The sequence below is a fragment of the Copidosoma floridanum genome, unplaced genomic scaffold, assembly GCF_036245765.1.
Source record: "Copidosoma floridanum isolate Cflo_tuat_1 unplaced genomic scaffold, Cflo_Japanese_pri ptg000009l, whole genome shotgun sequence".
Lineage (NCBI taxonomy): Eukaryota > Metazoa > Arthropoda > Insecta > Hymenoptera > Encyrtidae > Copidosoma > Copidosoma floridanum.
In genome coordinates this window covers 9,131,060-9,151,749 of record NW_028321886.1, presented here as the reverse complement: position 1 = coordinate 9,151,749, position 20,690 = coordinate 9,131,060, and the positions used below count along the sequence as shown (strand labels likewise).

The 20,690-nt window shown below is 39.6% G+C and overlaps 5 protein-coding genes across 8 annotated transcripts in view; 2 read left to right on the top strand and 3 right to left on the bottom strand.

The window, feature by feature from the left end:
- Nucleotides 1-9,609, bottom strand: part of cher (filamin A protein cher) — a 37,381-nt gene extending 27,772 nt beyond the window's left edge. For all 3 annotated transcript variants that reach the window (XM_089589776.1, XM_089589777.1, XM_089589778.1), the window contains exons 1-3: nucleotides 9,480-9,609; nucleotides 6,456-6,639; nucleotides 5,799-6,294 (exon numbers count right to left, since the gene is read on the bottom strand). In XM_089589776.1, coding sequence (XP_089445902.1) covers nucleotides 5,799-6,141 — 343 coding nt within the window. In that variant the 5' untranslated portion in view covers nucleotides 6,142-6,294; nucleotides 6,456-6,639; nucleotides 9,480-9,609. The remainder of the gene's footprint in view (nucleotides 1-5,798; nucleotides 6,295-6,455; nucleotides 6,640-9,479) is intronic.
- Nucleotides 9,610-11,295: 1,686 nt separating this feature from the next.
- Nucleotides 11,296-13,707, bottom strand: LOC106638062 (Succinyl-coenzyme A synthetase beta subunit, GDP-forming). 2 transcript variants are annotated; one of them, XM_089589445.1, is made up of 8 exons: nucleotides 13,637-13,707; nucleotides 13,114-13,550; nucleotides 12,937-13,036; nucleotides 12,286-12,881; nucleotides 12,003-12,137; nucleotides 11,795-11,923; nucleotides 11,612-11,720; nucleotides 11,296-11,536 (listed from the first exon to the last, which is right to left on the bottom strand). In XM_089589445.1, the coding sequence occupies exons 2-8, from the start codon at nucleotides 13,319-13,321 to the stop codon at nucleotides 11,485-11,487; spliced, it is 1,329 nt and encodes a 442-aa protein (XP_089445571.1). In that variant the 5' UTR covers nucleotides 13,322-13,550; nucleotides 13,637-13,707; the 3' UTR covers nucleotides 11,296-11,484. The 2 variants fall into 2 exon arrangements, with proteins under 2 accessions (XP_089445571.1, XP_014206569.2); XM_014351083.2 differs by lacking the exon at nucleotides 13,637-13,707 and having other exon boundaries at nucleotides 13,114-13,613.
- Nucleotides 13,708-14,599: 892 nt separating this feature from the next.
- Srp68 (signal recognition particle 68) lies at nucleotides 14,600-16,802 on the top strand. The gene is made up of 4 exons (XM_089589465.1): nucleotides 14,600-14,713; nucleotides 14,783-14,878; nucleotides 15,037-15,374; nucleotides 15,478-16,802. Exons 2-4 carry the CDS (start codon nucleotides 14,800-14,802, stop codon nucleotides 16,765-16,767), a joined length of 1,707 nt encoding a protein of 568 aa, XP_089445591.1. The 5' UTR covers nucleotides 14,600-14,713; nucleotides 14,783-14,799; the 3' UTR covers nucleotides 16,768-16,802.
- A 195-nt stretch (nucleotides 16,803-16,997) lies between these two features.
- Nucleotides 16,998-18,968, top strand: r-l (rudimentary-like). The gene is made up of 2 exons (XM_014351022.2): nucleotides 16,998-17,298; nucleotides 17,417-18,968. The coding sequence occupies exons 1-2, from the start codon at nucleotides 17,158-17,160 to the stop codon at nucleotides 18,683-18,685; spliced, it is 1,410 nt and encodes a 469-aa protein (XP_014206508.2). The 5' UTR covers nucleotides 16,998-17,157; the 3' UTR covers nucleotides 18,686-18,968.
- Nucleotides 18,868-20,674, bottom strand: Nubp2 (NUBP iron-sulfur cluster assembly factor 2). Its single transcript, XM_089589314.1, has 5 exons — nucleotides 20,369-20,674; nucleotides 20,161-20,249; nucleotides 19,876-20,097; nucleotides 19,257-19,410; nucleotides 18,868-19,175 (listed from the first exon to the last, which is right to left on the bottom strand). Exons 1-5 carry the CDS (start codon nucleotides 20,477-20,479, stop codon nucleotides 18,969-18,971), a joined length of 783 nt encoding a protein of 260 aa, XP_089445440.1. The 5' UTR covers nucleotides 20,480-20,674; the 3' UTR covers nucleotides 18,868-18,968.
- Between the last annotated feature and the right edge of the window lie 16 nt (nucleotides 20,675-20,690).

Sequence of the window (20,690 nt, the reverse complement as noted above, 5' to 3'; positions counted from 1 at the left end):
TCTTGTTTATTTCAAAATCACGTCCATCGCCCGGCAGCACGTATAACAATATATATATATACCCGGCTCGACTCGAAGCTCCCCCGCCATCGTTAGTCACGATTTTTTAGCGAAAATATAATTCCTCTCCACGAGCAAAATTAAGGGGGAAAAAAAGAAAGAAAGAAAAAACAGATGCGTCAAAAACTATTTTCGATTCGCGCGGAACGCCGTAAGAATGTACATCTCTCGCGACACATATACATCACCACCCACGGAGGGGCTGCGAAAAACAAAAATACATTTCCACTAAATGCTCGGGAAACGAGTAGTCGCGTAAAAGTTGAAAAAACAACACGTGCAAGTTGTCGCCGGCTCGCGTGTCCCGATGCTTTTTGGACGCTGATCAAATTAATTGTCATTCATTCCAACAGACATGTATATGTATATTATATGCGCCTTCGTTGCAGTATATAGAAAGAGCCAACAGCATCGGATCTGCATATTCGGTGTGGAGACAATGTTAATTGTGAGCGTATAAGTATAGTATACAGGTGACGCGAGTAGTGAGTCAGACGCGCTCGGATGCAGTCATTGTAGGTAAGTAACGCAGTCATTGTCACCTTATGCTAAAAAATTTCGAGCGCTCGACATCATTATTTCGTCTATCGCGCTATCGGCGTTTAACTGTACAATTGCAACATATCTTAGTGGCGCAACAGTCTACAGAAATACTATTTCAGCTATCGACGGCGTGGACAGAACTAATGAAAAAAAAAAAAACTAACTTAAAAAAATGTTCAAGTGTTGCGGCATTTCTATTTTTAAACTATTTTTAAGAAATGCTCGCAAATAATATAGGTTGGGTATATTATCATCACTATTCTGGAGTAACTCGTTTTACAAAAAAACAGATAGGCTAACTAAATCGTCGTTGTAAACGAGCGTTTAATAGACAGATACCGCATCACACGTTTGTATAATATAATAATGAAGTTCGGAAAACGTAGGTGTTCGTGGAAAAATGACATCAATATAAATATAGATATTTTGAGATATTACCGTTCTCGCGTCGATGTAATCACTTATACTGATGTCACAGGTTTAATTGACCTTTTTTCCTTTGGTTGCGTTGTTGAAAAAACTTTCTCACTATGATACCATTTCCAAGAAGTATTGAACTCTTTTTGGTCCTTTTTTTTTTTTTCATTGCTTTCGTATATCGTATTAGTTTTAAAATTCTTTGGTGTGTATAGGTAATGATAAACACTTCTTCGGAGGTTTAATTTCCAAGCGCGGAGGTGTTCTACTTAAAAACACTCCAAGTAGTACCCCTGAGCGTATTTAAAAATAAACTTTTGGAATTTTTCAAAACCCGTGACAGAAACTGAATTGTGTTTAGTTTTACACTTGAATTGCCAATGTAAGCTGGCCGAGCGTCATGTCGCGAGCAAAAAAAAAAAAAGAGCTTTTATGAAAATATTCACGTAAAATTCGAATGAAGGATTTTATTTTTACAGTGCCATCGATTTCTTCTTTGGCAATTTCCATTCTTCTTGATACCGAGACGATCCAATGAAGAGTCTCACGAGGAAGGCACTGAGAAGTGGAATCAACTTTGCGATTCCCAAACGATAATGGTGGAGAGATGAAAGCGCTCATTGTGCTCGTATAATCTCTCTGAAGGAGAAAAAAAAAAAAAAAAAAAAAAAAAAGATCAAACCCGAGCTCCTCTCTTTATTTCAGCTTATCCAATAGCTGGTAGCTCGCGATGCCACAAGATCAATAACCTGGATCGATCTGGAGCGCGGCTTCGATATTCACGCGGATGTTGTTATTTTTCGCGGCTACACACCTGTTTCAATGATGATTTTGCTACGTCAATAATGCAATTGTTACGCATCGTACTCGCGCCGAGTTCGTAATCGAAGATGAAAAAAAAAAATAGGAAATATGAGAGCTGAGAGCTACATGTTTTCTTATTGGACGAGTGTTATCGCACAGCTGAAAAATCACGGGGGGGCCGATGCCACTGTATACTATTATTAGCCACGTACATACTCTCGATCTCAAGCTCGTAATAACAATAATGTGTATAAGCAGTGGAGCGTGTACCACCTAATTGTATTTCCGTCACACAAGTACTGCTCGCGAGAGAGTTGAGTCAACGTTTGCCGAAGAGATGATCATCATCGGGCAGATTGAATCACTTGCCGAGGATGGCCTTGGCATTATTGCGCTTGGGATCTCTCTGATGTGTAAACAAGTAAGTATATCTGTTGTCTGCTCTCGCGATCTCAAAAAATTAGCTCGATCTCCCAACCGAACAATCGTTTTTTTTTTTTTTTTTTTTTTTTTTTTTTTCATGGGTGGCGCTAAATCAATTCACATCGCGGATACATGTGCAATGTGAACGTGCATAATATTGCCCGACACGCTTGAAAATTACCAAACTAATTTATAAGCGTGACAATGAAAAACTTTCAGTGTATGCAAAAGAATCGCCAAGTCAAGCGGCCAATGGAATTTCGTGTAAGTATGTAATACCTATAGTATTATAATATTGCACGGCACACTGTTGGCGCCGTATCGGTTTTCGTCTTTTATTCCCACTCTCGAGATTCATCATATGGAATTACGTCCATTTAAAACGCGCGAGCCATGAATCTCCAGCCGCATCTCGTGTATATAAGTGTACACGTGCTCGTGAGCACATATATACATACGTACACGCATGACACGTCAGGCCGTGAGTGGTTATACGAAAGGACGAGTGTATATACATGTATGCGTGTGGATACAATACGGCCAATTTCTTCAGGAACCACTTCTGTATGGCGTTTCATCGTAGGTGACTTGGACATTTTTTCTCTTTTTTTTCTTATCATGTCCATCCGAGTTTGTCGTAATAAGTAGCGTGAGAAAGTAGGGCTTATTTGTAATAGCTATCCGCGCCGGTGCTTATCGCCCCCTTTAAAGTCGTTAAGTTTTTGAAAGTGGGCGTCATTGGGAAATCGTTACGGATGGGCCAAATTTTCGTTTTTTTCAAGAAAAAACATTAACCGAATTTCAATGTTGAAAGTGCAAAAGAAAAGGGGACGACGACCGTGCGGTGTAGTGTTTGATTTTCGAGGGAAAAATTTTCCAAAAACTCTACCATCAGCTTTGTTATGAACAACGAGCAGCGCCTTGTAAAAACCAAGCCCTGGGAGTCAGCGAAGGCGAAGGGCAGGGGGAAGGGAAGAAAAACCGGTTGGACTTCATGGTGTTTCCACTGGGATTTCTCGACAGTGGCCCAACGGGCTCTCTCCCCTTTTTCCCGACTCCTCGTCGCGCAGGTACACATATACATCATAATTTAGTGGCGCGCAGTAGGCCCCCCAAAAAGGCAGGCTCGAGGGAAGAAAAAAAAAAAAAAAAAAAAAAAAAAAGAACGAAGGAGAAAAATGTCAGGCTGCGTCCTCGATGACGGCATTGAAGACACAGAGAGAGAGAGAGAGAGGTGCTGGAGCAGCAGCCGTGTGTATACTCGGTGCGAGTTTAGACGCTGACGTCACCGATTGCCTCAGCGAGCGCTCCCGCGCACGATCCAGGTATATACTCACACAACCGATTTCTTCTCAACGCCAGGGTTTCGCGATCACGTGATGATGCTAATGCCCCTCTGTGATGTGGGAATTTTTTTTTTTTTTTTTTCGAGTATCGACAACAGTTGCTTTTTTATTGTCGGACAATATATATATATATATATATACACTTTTAGTGTAAAGTGACACAACTAGAAGAACGCAATTCATAGCATCTATAATTAAAACAAAATTAAACGACACGGTATCAATTGTCGTGGGGTTATTCGAGCAGACAAATTACAGTAGGAAAACATATTACCCATTCGACGCTGATTAAATATCAGTTGCGATAAAACGACGACTTAATATTATATAGAGCCAAGTTCTATAGCGAGCGGCTTAATTACAGAGAGAGGAGGCAACTGCGGCGATTGTATGGCAAGTAGGTACCAATTGAACGCTCGATTTCAATGTTTGGTACTCAATTGGGCCAAACTCCAAGGTCTACATATATATATATATATATATATATATATATATATCATACAGTCATGACATACAGATATGGCACGATAAAATGAAAATAAGGAAAGGCGTGAGACTCTTTGAGATTGTCGAAATAACGGGCGAATTTTTTTAAAAGTGCGCGGGTCGCGGAGCGCACATATAGGCTGCAAAAGCCGCGACTCGACTCGTCAACAAGTGGCCATTCGGGAGATAGTTGATGTGTATATAGGCACATTTACTCATATATACCTGTATACACGACACGACTGACACGAGGACGGATCGAGAAGCACGTGTATGTTGATAGGTATATATGTGCATATATATACGCCTTTGCCGGTATGGCGAGGGCGTTTCGCATCACCTATACACAGGTGTGCTTTATAATATATACCTACTGTAAATGGCACACGTATACAGGCAACAGTCGCGGTATCGAGCTCCCACCGTCTACTGGAAATTAATTATATTTTTTACCGCTTACTTTGCGCTCGCCCGTCTTTAGCCACGAATGCAGACAATCACTGTACGTGTGCACCTATTTTTTTTATTGAAAAATTAATAAAAAAAATCAGCCTTGACAGTCAGCGAATCGGGTTAATGAGTACAGGTGCCGGGGAAAGGGGAGAAAAGCAGCCGGTGCAGAGTCAGCCTCCCTGGCCGAATAATCGATCCGCGCCTTTCCGCGCGCACCATAGATATACATACATATGTATATAGTGACATTATGCCATGCATCCTTGCGCGCCCCCATGGTCCTGTATTTATACATTGTGCAGTTTCGCGGAATTTTTAAGGTCTTGCTGTTTCACACATTAATCGTATGACTTTGAAAATCACCGGATTCGTACACCGGTATGATCAGCTTGCACGGGTTGACGTTTAAACTAAGGTGAGCTTAATGAAAAAGCCATAGGGGACTATTTTTTCTTTTTATCAGCAACTCGATTTGAATTATCCATCACGCGCCTCGTAACTCATAAAAAGTTGGTGCTATCGGCGCGTGGCAATAGCAGATAACCATCAGCTGATGAATTTCCAAAATTGTGCCGAAAGCACCGGGCGCTACCTGTCGCAACTTTTTTTTTTTCTCTCTTCCCCCCTTTCGACTCTAATTGTCGCGCTCGCGTTTCAATTACGTTACTTACTTATCGCTTCTGTGCGTGACATTATTTTAAAACGTTAAAGCAAGGCCTGACGCGTGTTATAATAATAAACCGTCGCGGCTGAATATTAATTCGTCTAATTTGCTTCAAACAATTTTTTAACGATCCTCGCGACAATCGACTGATATATACTTTGTAAGCGACGATAATATCCGCTTTTTTCTTCAACTTTAATCTTTTGTTTCACGATCCGTTCGATACATTTTCATACTTGAACGTTATATACATATATAAGTAATATATACTCGTGAAAATAGTTCGAAACGTACGTAATCAAGTAATTACGAAAAAAAAAAAAAAAGCTAAAAATAAAACGTCGAACGAGCAACTATAGAGGACCGATTAAAAATGAATTGGAGTGGCAGATTGGCGGAGGCGAAAAGGGCGGGAGCATTGTGGTACACGTTTTTTGCGGGTATACCTAGCAATAAGTTATACGTGATGGGTGTACGAGTGGATCAAGTTACGATGGGAATGGTCATTAAGGGATTGGAGCTCGTGCAGGATAAGGTAATTTTTGACACGTAACATGATGATAAGGGCAGCAAGCAATGGTGAAACGTGAGAAGGGACGTACCGATGTTGACGATGCGAATGCCTTGGTTCTCGAGGAACTTGAGGGCGATTTCGACGTTCTCGAGCTTCTGGGAGCGAAAGGTCGGTTTCTTGTTGTGCTTGGGCAGCCTCTTCTGGGCGAGTACCTCGATGAGGCTGACGAGCTTGAGGCCATCGCAGAGGTCGGTCTCGAGGTCCGAGATGTGGCTGCTCGCGCACTTGAGGTGCTCGTTGGCCCAGCGGGTGAAGGTGTTCTGCTGGATACGCTTCCACTCGGCGTCCTCGGCAAGTTCGCGCTCAACCATTTCTGTCTCTTGTTCCGCCTGCTGCTCGCGGTTGACTGCTCTACTGTCATGCTCATTCATTTTGCCGGCTAGTTGTTATCCACCACCTCAGGCGCACGGATGAATATATATATGTATATGTGTGGTGTGCGTGTGTGCGCCTTCGTTACGCTGACTCTCTCTCTTTCTTGCCTTTGTTGCTGCACTTGTACGCTGCAGCTATCTCGCTTGCTCCTGCTCGGTACAACATATATACGTATGTTTTTAGTGTGTGTGTTTATATACATATACAACGCTCCAGCTCCAAAATGCCTCATATATATATATACCGGCGCGCGCAAGCCGCGTCAAAGTGTATATATGTATAGTTTTGTATACACGCCACCCACACCTACCTGATGAGTAGAGATATGTGTATGTTTTCGTCCTGCTCTTCGTTCGGCTCTTCCTCTCTATATAGCAGTCTAGGCTGGATTTTGGACCCTCCAGCTGATGATGCGGGTGATGGTATCTGGGATCTCGAGCTCGGATGTATGCAGGCGTGCACGTCGGGACTATCTGGCTCCAGGCGCTCTGCAACTTTGGTAAACAAAACAATGTCACTCTAACTACGACGCACTATACATACCTATATGTATAGGTACCCATAAGCCTATACGTTTCGAATGGGAGATCCTTCCCATATACCTACTTCTTCGCAAAATTGAAATTGTAACGTGCTAGCTATTTATTTATCTGTCACTTGAAAAGTGATACTTCAACCGTAAGGTAATACACACTCATCGGTTACGAGTTACGATACCGATATACTTAATTGTGATGTAATATTTATTACCTTCAGTGACGCACACCTTTACTGTTTCGCTGCTAAGTAACTAGGGTGTAAGTAACGCGCTAAAATCGTAGTGCAGAATTTGACGAGGATGGATGTGTTTCACTCTTATACTTATCTACAAGGTAGTACACCTATATTATGTACAATCACCTGGTTCTACAGTTATTCAAACTGACGCTTTCATTCTCAATGATATTATTACTACTATTTCACACTCGATTCATTAAACGTGAAATTCATACAATGATATTCGTACACCTCTGTCTCCAATTACGTTTTCAAGTTCACAAGAGGTGTATACCTATAAGTAGGTATATCTTATAATTTAAATTTGATTACTAGTGTTACAAGTTCCCACCCTCCGCCCGTAATATTACAACCAAAGAAAAAAAAGGCTTTCGTTGTATACATGCAACGGCAGGATGGAGCTGGAAGTTCAAAAATCTTTTAAACTTAAACGATTGAAATTTCCACATTTACTCGCGAGCTTCCGTTGGGAAGAAGAAGGTATATTTTTAACCCGCTTGTCGTATATACGTATATAAAGGTAAACAGAAGCCGAAAATTTCTATCACGTATCTATAATACACGTCGTGCCGTGTTATTCACGTGTACAGGAATATAATGTGCGTGTGTTGGCGCGATAAAATAAACGAGAGATTACAAAGTTTACAACACGGAGATTGGAGCAAGGGTTATACGCTTATAAAATCTTTTTGTCGTGGCTTAAAGGCACATATTATACTTTTTTATACGCACACACACGTACTTCTACCTCAAGTGATAGTAGGTGGGTATTATCAAAGAGGCGATATTATATAGATAAGGTAAAAAATGATGATCAAGTGTAAATCAGCGCTAAATGTTCGACGCTCGCGTGCTTGGCGTGTCATGATTATCCAAAAATATATCGTACGTCGCATTGTATGATAATACTGTAATATTTTCTAGAAGTAGGTGTAAGGTACGGGAGGAAAGCACGCGAAAGCTTTCGATCTGAATTCAAACTCCAATGTGAGTATAAAGTACAAAGATTGACTCTCAGCAAACATAATAACACACGCACGAGGATACATTTTGATTTTAATTAGAATAAACTGATACATATTTCACAGTAAATTGCATCTTCGACGCTGCCAGGGAGAGGATACTCGAGAGGGAGAAAAAATTTTTTTATATTCTTATTTTTCATTGGCACGGTGCCATTGGTCGCAATGAATTTACCCGCTGAAAATAACACGCGAGTGCCTCCTATGATGGATAATTAATGGCTTATTATGTACTGACGATTATTTAACATCTTATCTATTATGGTATATTTAAAAAATAGTGACGCATAAAGTTAAAAAACACGATGATTTTCTCAAAAACCAAATTTCGGACCAGAGCCGATGGTTCTTAAAATTATGGCTTCACGTCCCTTTTTCGCGCACATGGGAGGGCTACGCGCGAAAAGACGATTACATAAAGTGGAAGTGAATTTCGACGAAAATATTATATGCGGGATTGTTCTTATGCGAGGCGCAATATGAATTTCTGATAAAGCGCGGTGGCAGTTGTTGGTTCTTGGCACGAAACAATAAGTATAAACGCGAACCACCCTCTGTATTTCAAAATAGATATTAAAGGTATGCATGCGTATAGCCGACGACCTGGAAAACATGCAGAGTTATATTTTTTCGTTAATTTTTAAAACTGTGTAAAACATGTGAGTGTGCGCGCGGACAGCGTGTATATAGATAATAATAGAGCGGCGCGCGTCTCGCTCGATCGAGAACGAAACAGCTGCAGTGGCACGCATCTAATGCAATTATTGTACCACGAGCTTGCAAAACGATTCGTTGTCCCTTTTGACTCTTTGAACGACAAATTGTGTTAAGTAACACGCGTTGTGTTTTGTGTTTTTTTACATTTTTGTCGACGACGGTATATGTATACCCTCCAAGAGTATAAAAGCGAGAGGAGCTTTCGGTATTTTTAAATTGTGCGGAAAATTTACGACGGCACGCCTCGACTCAAACACTGCGTGGTGACGAAAGTCTCCGGCACTAAAAATCGCGTAAAACAACGCGCACAACCGATTTCTATATATATATATATATATAAACGCACACTTGGGGTTTAGGTGGTGAAAGAGCACCTCGAAGCACGATAAAAGAAAGCACAGGGTAGAAGATGAAGAAGAAGAAGAGCAGCGGTTCTGATACAGATATATACGTGTACGTTCAGCCTCGGGAAGCACTATGATCGTTCCGTTCGGCAAATACTATACGGAAGGAGATGAAGAAGAAGAGGAGCCACTCTAAAAGTGGGCACACCCGCACACTCGGCGCCCGAGCCGGCTAGTTTCTTCTCTCCATACAACAACCATCTCTCGGGAGAGCACTCCACGCGACCGGCAAGCGTATATAATGTATATGATATTTATGAGTTATTGGCACCCGTGAGTACACATGTACGTTTGCACTTGAAAAAACGTAAATCGGTAAGCACACTCGCAAGCTCTAGCGAAAGCGGTTAGTAAAAAGGGAAAAAAAAAAAAAAAAAAATTAGAATCAGCGGCGAATCTTAATTTTACACTCACACTGGGGCGCGCTTGATACACCGGCTGCAACAGCACCAAGTCGTGTACTGACCGCGTCGTCGACGCGAAGGCGAATGTTACACTCTGACTGACTTCTCCAAGAATAGTTCGCGGTCCCTCTCTCGCGCGAGTTTGTTTCGCCCCCCGAGGAAGTACAGCAGCTGCGTCGTCGTGTCTCCCCGAGCACCCGCGCGAGAGCGAGAAAAAGAGGGAGAGGACCGGTCTATATTTATATGTATACGCACCTTTTACGTTACATGCGCGTATATATGTGTATACCTCTGTGTGACGCGATGGTCCCGCCGGCAGTACGAGGCCACCTAGGGGGTTTTCGTCATGAAGCGAGTTTATACTCGTAAGATGCCGAAGCAAAACAAAAAAAAAAAAGAAAGAGGAGTTTTTTCGCGAAATTGAAATCCGATGTTGGGGAAAAAAAAAACTTGGCTCGGTATATGTTGCGCGAACAAACGTGCGACAAAATCCAAAAAGATAATTTAGTGCCTCATTATATATTAAGTGGAACGAGTCGCGTTTTTGGTGTAAGGCTAATAGCGCGGCTCCGGTGGGTCTCCGCTTCCAAAAGTCATTAATCCATCGTCAACGTTAATCGCGACAATAATTAAGTGCGCTTTTGTTGGCCATTAATTACAGCGATTTCAACCGTTGCGCCGAATATTAAATTCTTCTGTGCGTGTAACACAACACTTTGCGGTGGAGGTGAAAAAATAGACGTGACGGGAAAAACGTCAAGTTTCCCCGCGCCGGGTATTTAAAGTGTATAACCAGGGAGCGGCGCAACAATGACAAGCTCCTCTGAAAATTAAAAGCGATGGAAACAGGAGAGAGCACGAAGCGAGAGAGGATGCTTTTTTCGAGGCGGTCGAGCCAATTTAATTTGGCCGTCGCCTTTTTCAAACGCGCGAAAATTCGCCGAGTGGGCCATTCTCCTCTGCCATACACTATAATTGTGCGCGTCTCTCCTACGCACCGCAGCTATATGCAGCTCTCATGCTTCTTTTCACGCATGACGAGGTAAAGGCAGTATAATACAGCGCCAGCGGGAGGACATTCGCTCGCCAAAAATTATTCGAACGCACGAGGAGGAGGAGGAGGAGGAGGAGGCGAAGTGAAAAGCTGCCGCGGCAAGGCCGCGCTTTTTAAAGAAATCCTCCGTGCGCGCAATGCCCCGTGACCTGCTGGCCCACAAAACAGTCCCTCCCCAAGGAACGGATTATCGACGGTGCACTGTATATCTGTACAGTCTTGACTGGTCGAGCGTGCAAAAGTGAGTTAAAAAATCGAGCGCCGTATATGGCGGTGGCTCCGCGCGGCGCTCGCCCCCCGTCCTCCTCTTTGTTGAGTGCGCCAACGCGCGTAATCGGCCGGCACCGAGAGAATACCATAAGCGGCCAAGGAGCTGACCATACTTTGGCCTCTTGCTTATCCATATCTGAGCGACAGCCAGCGTCCGTCCCCTCCTGCGGCTGCAATGACTCTCTCTGCTCCCGCGGCTCGCGTGCGTGTGTACGGCGAAATTACACACTTCAATTCGCTCACTTTGCCAACTTGGCGCTGCTTTTACGGATTTTATTTTCATTTTTTTTTTTTTTTATTCATGAGAATATCCGTTTCTGCCATTTTTTATATTTTTAACGAGATCTGGTTGCTTGTCGTGCCGATGAATATCAACTGAAAGGCAATTTGTTTTTTAGCGCTAAAAAAATAACAGAGATCTGAAATTTGAAAATGTTTATAACAAAACGTTTATTTGAAAAAAAAAAAAAAAAATTAAAATTAAAACAAACACTAAGTCTTATCTTATGAAACTAGTAACAATGAATTTCAGCGCATTCAGTCAGTGTCGAGTCTTTGAAATTCGTTAGAAAATGAATGTTGGCACTGATAACGCTATTTTTTTTTAATTTTTGTTTCGTTCTATGATGTTTGGTGGATATGAACGCAGGAATGAGATGCCAGTCTTTTGTCAAGTAAGGAACGATTCGAGCTATTGCGACATTTTAAGTTTCATGCCCTGGTGCTCTTCTTCGCTTTCTGATCTGTAAAATTTGTTTGTCGATGCGTATTACGGAAAAATTTGTCATATTCGGTACGAAAATTTTCATTATATTCACTTTTTAACGGAAGCTACAGCTTTTTTAGCTGCTTCGTCGAGGTCGTTGGCAGTTAAAATCGGAAGATCAGATTCAGATATGATTTTCTTTGCTTCGGCTACGTTTGTACCTGAAATACATGTACATTATACATATAAATTTTCTACTTGATAGATCAAAATAATTTTTCTTTTCCATACATACCTTCCAATCTTACCACAAGTGGGATTTTCAAACCCAATTGGCGAGCGGCTGCAACGATACCATTAGCAATTGTTGCGCAGTTAACAATGCCACCGAAAACATTCACGAGGATCGACTTAACATTTGGATCTGTCGTTGCGAAATCATTAATGATTTATTTCAAATTTTAAAGCAAATTGCTGATAATTCTGGAAAAAAAAAATCATACCTTCCGTCAAAATTCTAAAAGCTTGATAAACTTGATCCTCTTTCACACTACCACCAACATCCAAAAAGTTGGCAGGTGTTCCTCCGTTGAGCTTTATTATATCCATTGTTGCCATTGCAAGACCAGCTCCATTCACTTTGATATTAAAATTTCATTAATGAAAGTAATATTCGTTTGACAAGTTGTTTTTACATGTAATAAGAATAAAAATAATCAAATTGATTCACTTGAAAAATTGTATCAACAATAACGGAAATCACTCTCTACGGAAATGATTAAATACCTAAGCATCCAATGTTTCCATCCATTCCTATGTAATTCAAATTAAACTTTGAAGCATCTACTTCCCGTGGATCTTTTTCATTTGTATCTTCAAGAGCAAATATGTCTTTCTGCCTAAACTCTGCATTATCATCAAATGATATTTTAGCATCCACTGCAATAACTTTACCGTCTTTAGTTTCAACAAAAGGATTGATTTCAACTTGTAGAGCATCAATGTCTACAAATAATTTCCACAGACTTTTCAATTGATAGACTGCGTTTTCTTTGAGCTTTTCGTCGTAGAATCCTAAAAATTCAGCAACTTCAGTTGCAATTTCGTTATCAATTCCGTAATGTATATCCAAAGGAATAGTCTTAATTTTCTCTGGAGTTTTTTCTGCAACAGCTTCAATGTCTATACCACCAGCTGGTGATGCTATCAAAACTGGACCATTGTATGTCCTATCCATGAGTATACAAACATACGTTTCACGAATGATATCTACAGATTCTGCAATCATTATCTTTTGTACCAAAATACCATCTTTTGAGGTTTGCTTGGTAATCAAGTGATGTCCCAACATTTTTTCAACATATTCGGTAACTGCTTTTGTGCTGTACACAATAATGAAATTAGATTTTGAAGTGAATAATGAAGTAACACACTTACTCTCTGGTAATTTGGACACCTCCTTTGAAACCATTGTCGAACCAACCTTTTCCTCTACCACCAGCCAAGACTTGTGCTTTGACAACGTACTCGTCAGCATCTAAAATTATGTAATCGCATTAATTACCTTTTATGTCCTCTTTTAAAATGAGGTGAAATAGCGAATAAACCACGTACTCAAAGTTTTTAAGGCAGGAGCAGTTTTTTTAATATCATCAACAATAGCAAAGTTTTGCACTGAAACTCCAGAGTCGCGCAGCAATTCTTTGCTTTGGTACTCAAGCAAATTCAACCTTCTGACAGGAACCACACCAAACTGCGAGATACTCTTTAAATTGAGACCCCCCAGCAAAGTCAAAGTTTTACGACCGAAAAAACTAGACATCTTGTAACCTCTCTTTTATAAATTTGCTTCTTTCTCTCTTTTTGAGTCTCTCAACTGATTTCAATATTCGTTAACGTAAGAACAAAAATTGATGAAGATCCTATTGCCTAAGATATATGCCTTCTCGCACGTTCAATTTACGCTTGTTAGATAAATAAGAAGTGCATCAGCTCCAATACCTAACAGAATCTGCAGAGCAGAGCGATAAAACCGGATTCACTCGCCGGCACTGAAAGCGACAATAAAAATTGATATTGGGGTCGCACAAAGTGATATGATTCTCCTTCCACTCTCTCAACCAACAAATACAAGTACCTATACTTATCAGCAATCAAAAATCAGCAAATGCTTTTTTTTAATTTTTTAAATCATGCAAATACACACAATCGCACTCGTCGTCTGCTGCTGCGCACGCTCCGTTGGGCTATTCCGCAATCGCCGATCGCCGCTAGCCATCATCCATATGCAGTGTTACATTAGGTTCGTTCAAGTGTTCGAGCCCCCCTGGTTCGGTCGGTTCTGCGACCAAGAAAGATTTTAAAAAACACGCCTTCACGACAGATTGCTTCGGATTTTTGGTTCTGGAACCAACTCACGTGAAAGCGTGTTTTTTCATGTTTTTTGGTCCCAGAACCGACCAAACTGAACCGAACTATTCAAACCCAGGGGAGGCTTGAATGAACCTATTGTTACTTATGTACAACGTGACAACGTTGCGTAAATGGGGGTGCTAGGCAGCATTTGCGGAATACAGCCGATATCACGAGTAAATCGACAGTAGCGCTCCCAACCACGCAACGTTATATCTTATTATCTTACGCATATATGTAACGCGTTGGCTGGGTCCGTACCATATAACTTTTTTTGCTTTGTAGGCCTATGTTATGACATAGGCCGATGTACTGAAAAATAGTTACATGGTACGACCCCTGGTAGCGATTGCGGAATGCCTAAACAACGGAATAGGATACCACAGGAACGTTGGAATGGTATAACACAGTAACCCTATAACACAGAAACGTTGGAACGGTATATAACCCAGTAAAATAGGACCGTTGGAATGGTACAACCCAGTAACCCCATAACACAGGAACGTTTGAACGGTATAACCCCAGATGACCCAATAAAACAGAAACGGAATGTTGGAATGGTATGACAGAAATAATGTAATGGTAAGTATAACATAATAACACCACTCCAAACTCTAAGTGAAAAGCTGAGGGTTGGCAAATTCAAAACAAAATTTTGCAACTGATGTTACGTACATGTGACCATTAGTGACGGAGAACGGAGACCGATCACTGAAGTGACGGAAGGATAAACGCGCAGACGACGCAAAGAACTATATACCTATATCAGCAAAGTTGACAGCGCAGCAAACAACACAGAACTGTAGGTTAATCAAGCAAAAGTGAAGTGTGCCGGATTATGTTTACATATTAAAGTTATCTTGTTTCCAAGTTCTCTGCCTTAGCACCATGGCTCCTAAGGAAGGTAGCGACGTGGAGCAGGAGGAGCCCAATTCTGAACCTGGGCAGAAAGTATTTTCCCTTGAAAGTGAGTCAAGCCCCTCTCATCAGTCTTTAACCTTAAATTGCTGAATCGATGATCTTTCCATATGTTTCGCTTTGTTTTGCTTTGCCCAATGGGCCATTGAGGATCAAAGTTTCAAAAAGAGATTCTTCTTTTTTATTCGTCACTCGCTGTGATTTTAGTCCTAAAAATTATCAAGGAAGCCCAGCAGCAGCACGGACTGAGGCATGGGGATTATCAGAGGTACCGAGGATACTGTTCCCGACGCTTACGACGTCTACGCAAGGTCCTCAAGGTTCCCCAAGGTGACAAACGCCACTACAGACGCCGGGACGTGACAGCCTTGATGGTTACCGATGACAAGTTCTTGCAGATCCCGCTGACCTTGGCTGAGAGGGCGTGGAGTTATGCCATGCAGCTGCGGCAAGAGTCCAACACCGAGCCAAGGAAAAAATTTCACTTGGTCTCCAGATTGAGAAAAGCAGGTGCTTTTGCGGAACAACTGCAGAACCTCATAGATGTAAGTCTTCATAATAACTTTTGCTTTTGTTGCTTATATCAATATTATTGATTATCTTTTGACAGTTAAAACGACGAATATTTTTATATTTATTATTTTTCAGAGTATCAATTGTAATGCAAGGACCAAACTGGAAGCTAAAGCTTATGTTGCATACATTAAGGGATCCATATTATTTGAATTGCAAGACTGGGTGCTAGCAATGGAGAATTTCCAGAATGCACAAGTTGTTTACGAAAATCTCGCCAAAGCACTACCAGAGCACGAACAAATTATTTACAAGGCGCGTGTCGATGAATTGGCGCCTAACTTAAGATACTGTGCATACAATATTGGCGATACTACCGCCATAGATGATCTTATGCAGATGAGAGGAAAATTGAGCGGAGATTTGTTGAGTAATTTGGACTCCCTCATAACACAGAGGCAAGAAAATCAAGCTAGCACCGAAGAAATTAAGTGGCGCGGAAAATCATGCGGAATAGCTCCACCCAAAGCTGCAGCGCTTCTCATGGCGGATTCTAGATTGACGAGTACGTTGGAAAAAGCTAGTGGAAATCAAGCCAAGATTGATATTCTTGAAGCACACTTGATCGATTGTAAGGACGCGATCGCTGCAGTTCGCGAAGAGCTCAAGAACGGTTTGAAAAACAAAGATGCTGACAAAGCTCCTCAGCATTTAATATCTTACTTGCAGTATATCAGGCTCTCCCGTACTCTGGAAAGGAATCTAATATTAGTTAAAATAGCCGAAGAGTCCGAGAAAGCCAAATCTCAAGACATCGTGAGACTATATGAAGCTGCACTTCACAATCTAGTAGAAATGTCACAGTTACAGGATGATGAAAGCTATTTGCAAGAACACGATGCCAAGACCAAGAGTTACAGGGCGTTCCGCTGCTTCTACTTGGCCAAATCTTTGGCAAATCTTCACAGGTGGCGTGACGCAATGGCCTTGTATCACAGATCCTTGCAGCATGTCAAAGATGCCATGGAACACAAGTCTCTTCTGCCAGATAGCTTGAAAAACGATTTAATTAAATTGGAATCTTTGATTGAAGGTGCTCAGTGTGCAGCTCATGCTCACAGTGTTTTGGAGGAGGGTCAAGAGGAAGATATAGGCGTTAACAAACAAGTCAAAAGCAAGAAAATGCTTTCAGAACGATTACATGAATATTTGGAGGATCCAGCATTGCTCACCAAACAACCGAACATTTGTAAGATTCCACCTCCAATGCAAAGTATTCCATGTAAACCATTGTTTTTCGATTTAGCGTTCAATATGATCGAATTTCCGGATTTATCGGATAAGCTACAAGATCAAGATAAGAAGGGTGAAAAGGGTGGACTGGCTGGTTTAGTCAAAGGATTTTGGGGCTGGGGAAATAAGTAAAGTTTTAATATTAATTTCTGATAAAATAAATTTGTATTACGAAAATCATTATTTTGGTCGTTCTATCATCACTAACATACCCATTTTACAATTGTCCTAAAATTTGAAATACTTAATATTTTTGTGAAGTCACGTCATTTGTCATATAACAAAGTCACTCAAAGTTTTATGACGTGTCGGTTTTTAGAAGTGTATGCGTGAATAGATTTGTGCAGTTGGCAGCAACGAGTGAGCACATGTTTCATTTAGTAAAAGGTCTCCTTGAGATCACGCGGTAACTTCTGCTTCGCACGTTTTTACGCTCGTTACAAGCCATAAATACAATAAGAACCATAATTTAAATCTATTGTAAATATTAAAAAATTGTGATTGTTCATTAATTATATCATCATGAAGGTAGAATTGAAAGAATTAGCTATTGATCTTTACAACGTTGGTGCTATTAGAACCGGTAGTTTTATAACGAAAGTTGGACTTGAAACTCCAATTTATATTGATCTGAGAGTAATCATCTCTTACCCACAACTGCTGGTACGTTAACACTATCATGCATTTTACGAATGGAAAGACTAAAAAAAAATGTTTGAACAATTTTATGTACTAAAAGATCATTTTAGTGATATACTTTTTTTTAATCATTTTTTTTTAGCTTCGATTATCAAAATCTCTGTGGAGTCTCGTGGACAATAAAGATTTTTCACATGTTTGTGGTGTCCCATATACTGCTTTGCCGATAGCCACGGTAATTTCTACGGAATCAAATGTGCCAATGATCATAAGAAGAAAAGAAGCAAAGTCTTACGGAACGAAAAAAATGATAGAAGGTATTTTCAAAACAGGAGATACATCAATCATAATAGAAGATATTATAACAAGTGGTTCTAGCATTATTGAAACTGTGAAGGATTTGCAAAACGAAGGTCTTAACGTCACCACTGCTCTTGTTATTGTTGATCGAGAACAAGGCGGTAGAGATAATTTAGAAAAAGCGGGAATCACTGTAAAAACACTGTTTACCATTACACAGCTTCTTGGATATTTGTTCGAAGCTAGTAAATTATCAGAGGAGTCTTTTAAAGAAATCAAAGATTACATCAACGCAGTTAAAGCTCCATTGAAAGTACAAGATGATAATATCCGCTTGAAGCAAACTTTCATGGCAAGAGCCAAGGTTGCAAAAAATTCGGTGACAAGTAAGCTATTTAAATTGATGTCAGAGAAGCAAACGACACTTTGCTTAGCAGCCGACTTTACAGTATGCCAGGAAATAATTGACCTTGCTGATTTAGCTGGGCCTCACATAGCAGTTTTGAAAATACATGTTGATATAATAGAAGATTTTGACAAAAGCTTTGTACAGAAAATAAAGAGCATTTCTAAAAAGTATAACTTCTTGATTATGGAAGACAGAAAATTCGCTGACATTGGACAAGTTGTTTCTTATCAGTACAAAAAAGGAGTTTACAAGATTGCTGAATGGGCTGATTTGATAACTGCGCATCCAGTTCCCGGCAGTGGAATACTTCAGGGAATCAAAGAAGGTCTTAATGAAATAGCAGAGGACAGAGGCATATTTTTAGTGGCAGAAATGTCTTCAGAAGGAGCACTGACCACAGGCGACTATGTTAAATCAGCGGTCGCAATGTCCAAAAACTCGGATTTAGTTGCAGGATTTGTTTGCCAAAAAAATATATTTACAGATCCTGGACTCATTCAACTTACACCTGGCGTTAAGTTAACCAAGTCATCTGACAGTTTAGGGCAGCAGTATAATACCCCCCAAGATGTTATTCATTCTGGAGGAGATATAATCGTTGTAGGTAGAGGCATAACACAATCTACGGACAAACTGGCTTCGATTTTAGAATACAAAAAAATTCTTTGGGAAGCTTATGAAAGCAGAATCGAGGATTGTTAACTGTTCAAGATTTCTTATGATAGGAAATATTTTTTATTTCTGTAGTATGGATAAGATAGGAAATTATAGAAAGTTGCATTTCTTTTGTTTGAAAAAAAATGAAATTTGCTTTTTAAAAGGTAAAATAATGTTACAAAAATATATTTTTTATAAAAATCTTACACACAGTAGACCCATATAATTATTTTCGTTATATGCTTTATACAAATATTAAAATATATTCCATTTTATATTTTTCTATACAAAACGCAATTTTTTAAATAAAATTTTGAAGTAATCCTAACTAAGCTTCTTTACTTTTTGTTATCTCTTCCACTAACTTACGAAAAACTTGCGCTATTTTGCTATCTGGATATATTTTTAAAACACTTTGACCTCTATCTGCTAATCTACCAATAGTTGGATCAATTGGAATTTTAGTGAGAAAAGGTATTTTAACCATTTCTGAGAGAGAAACTCCACCATTGGATGAAAATATGTTGGTACACTCCTAAACAAATCGTAATCGTTGATAAAATTTTTTTGATAAAAAGTTAAACTTTGAGAATTTTGTGATTCTATATTAACTTACAGAACATGTTGGACAGACAAAGCCACTCATATTTTCAACAATACCAACGACCGGAATGCCAGTTTTTTTACAAAACGTGATTTCACGCATCACATCATCCACTGCTACAGCTTGTGGGGTCGTAATAATGATTGCTCCGTCACATTTTATATTTCTAAAAAAAAAATTTTTCTTTTATTTCTCTTTTATGGGCACTGAAACATTTTATTTTCATTTATATTGATTCTTTTTTTATTTTTAGTTTTTTAGTTATTTTTTCAATTTGAATATCGAATAATTGATGAAATGCTTGACCTCAACCTCTTATCTATGTCAATGATTTTTTTCATTCATGTGACTGTTACTCATAATCACATGTTACAGATATTAGCCAAGTCACATGTGCTTGTTTTCCTTATTACACAAACAACTGTATATACACTTTGAATCGAGAAATTTCTTCCCAACTGTTTATGGAAACTTTACACAAATTCATTTATGGTTTTTTTTTTTTTTTTAATGATTATGTATGTATTTTTTTTTCATACTAAAATATTGTATGATTTTTTCCTCAAAGTATTCAGTACATCAGTTTTAATCATAAAAATTTTTTTTTAGAAAACAAAATTACAAGTCTCACCTTAAGTTTTCCATAGCTGTTATATGTTCATCAGAAGTACCAGGTGGAGTGTCAATGATAAGATAATCAATGTCCTGCCATGCAACATCCTCCAAAAATTGTTTGATCATGCTGGTCTTTTTAGGGCCTCTCCACACTACACTGTCACCTCTATTTTTCAATAAAAATCCTATGGACATGACAGCTAACTTTTGATCTTTGTCGGTGAAAACTGGCACCCACCTACATTAAACAATATAAGTAGCTTATTTTTTTTCTTGCAAAGATAAAAAAAAATTTGCATACCCATCAGAAGACTGATGAACATCTTTGTCTTCCAAGTTCAGTAAATATGGAATGCTAGGCCCACACAAATCAATATCCAACAGACCCACCTGAGGCAAAAAAAAACATTTCATATTGGAAAACTATTTAAAATCAACCGGATAATTTAGCCAAAACATAACCTTCGCTTTGCAACTTGTACATTGAAGTTTATGAAAAAGCAACTCACTTTAAAACCAGATTCCTTGAGAGCAAGGGCTAGTTGTGAGCTGACGGTAGATTTGCCAACACCACCCTTGCCGGATAATATCAAAAACACGTGCTTTACACCCTCGAGCATACTTTATGCGGTCCTTTTTATATCTGTCAGACGCTTAATTGAGCGAAAATCCTACTATTCTTTTGTGTAAGTAATTTTGTTCTAATCAAGTAATAAGTTAAAAGGTATAAGTAATTTCATACATATTTTACTAAACACTAGTTTTGTTTTAGTAAAATATTATACTTGCGAACCGTTGCGAATTATCAAAGTGATTGAAATATACACTCGT

What these genes read in the sequence shown, in the direction of transcription:
- LOC106638062 (XM_089589445.1), bottom strand. Translation starts at nt 13,321, where the DNA reads ATGTCTAGTTTTTTCGGTCGTAAAACTTTGACTTTGCTGGGGGGTCTC. An exon ending in TGGAAACATTGGATGCTTAG is followed by an intron (nt 12,138 to 12,285) that starts GTATTTAATCAT and finishes TTAATATCAAAG; the next exon opens with TGAATGGAGCTGGTCTTGCA. An exon ending in ACTTGTGGTAAGATTGGAAG is followed by an intron (nt 11,721 to 11,794) that starts GTATGTATGGAA and finishes CATGTATTTCAG; the next exon opens with GTACAAACGTAGCCGAAGCA.
- r-l (XM_014351022.2), top strand. Translation starts at nt 17,158, where the DNA reads ATGAAGGTAGAATTGAAAGAATTAGCTATTGATCTTTACAACGTTGGT. An exon ending in TCTCTTACCCACAACTGCTG is followed by an intron (nt 17,299 to 17,416) that starts GTACGTTAACAC and finishes ATTTTTTTTTAG; the next exon opens with CTTCGATTATCAAAATCTCT.
- Srp68 (XM_089589465.1), top strand. Translation starts at nt 14,800, where the DNA reads ATGGCTCCTAAGGAAGGTAGCGACGTGGAGCAGGAGGAGCCCAATTCT. An exon ending in GAAAGTATTTTCCCTTGAAA is followed by an intron (nt 14,879 to 15,036) that starts GTGAGTCAAGCC and finishes CTGTGATTTTAG; the next exon opens with TCCTAAAAATTATCAAGGAA. An exon ending in AACTGCAGAACCTCATAGAT is followed by an intron (nt 15,375 to 15,477) that starts GTAAGTCTTCAT and finishes ATTATTTTTCAG; the next exon opens with AGTATCAATTGTAATGCAAG.
- Nubp2 (XM_089589314.1), bottom strand. Translation starts at nt 20,479, where the DNA reads ATGCTCGAGGGTGTAAAGCACGTGTTTTTGATATTATCCGGCAAGGGT. An exon ending in TCAAGGAATCTGGTTTTAAA is followed by an intron (nt 20,250 to 20,368) that starts GTGAGTTGCTTT and finishes TTTTTGCCTCAG; the next exon opens with GTGGGTCTGTTGGATATTGA. An exon ending in ACAGCTATGGAAAACTTAAG is followed by an intron (nt 19,411 to 19,875) that starts GTGAGACTTGTA and finishes TTTTTTTTTTAG; the next exon opens with AAATATAAAATGTGACGGAG.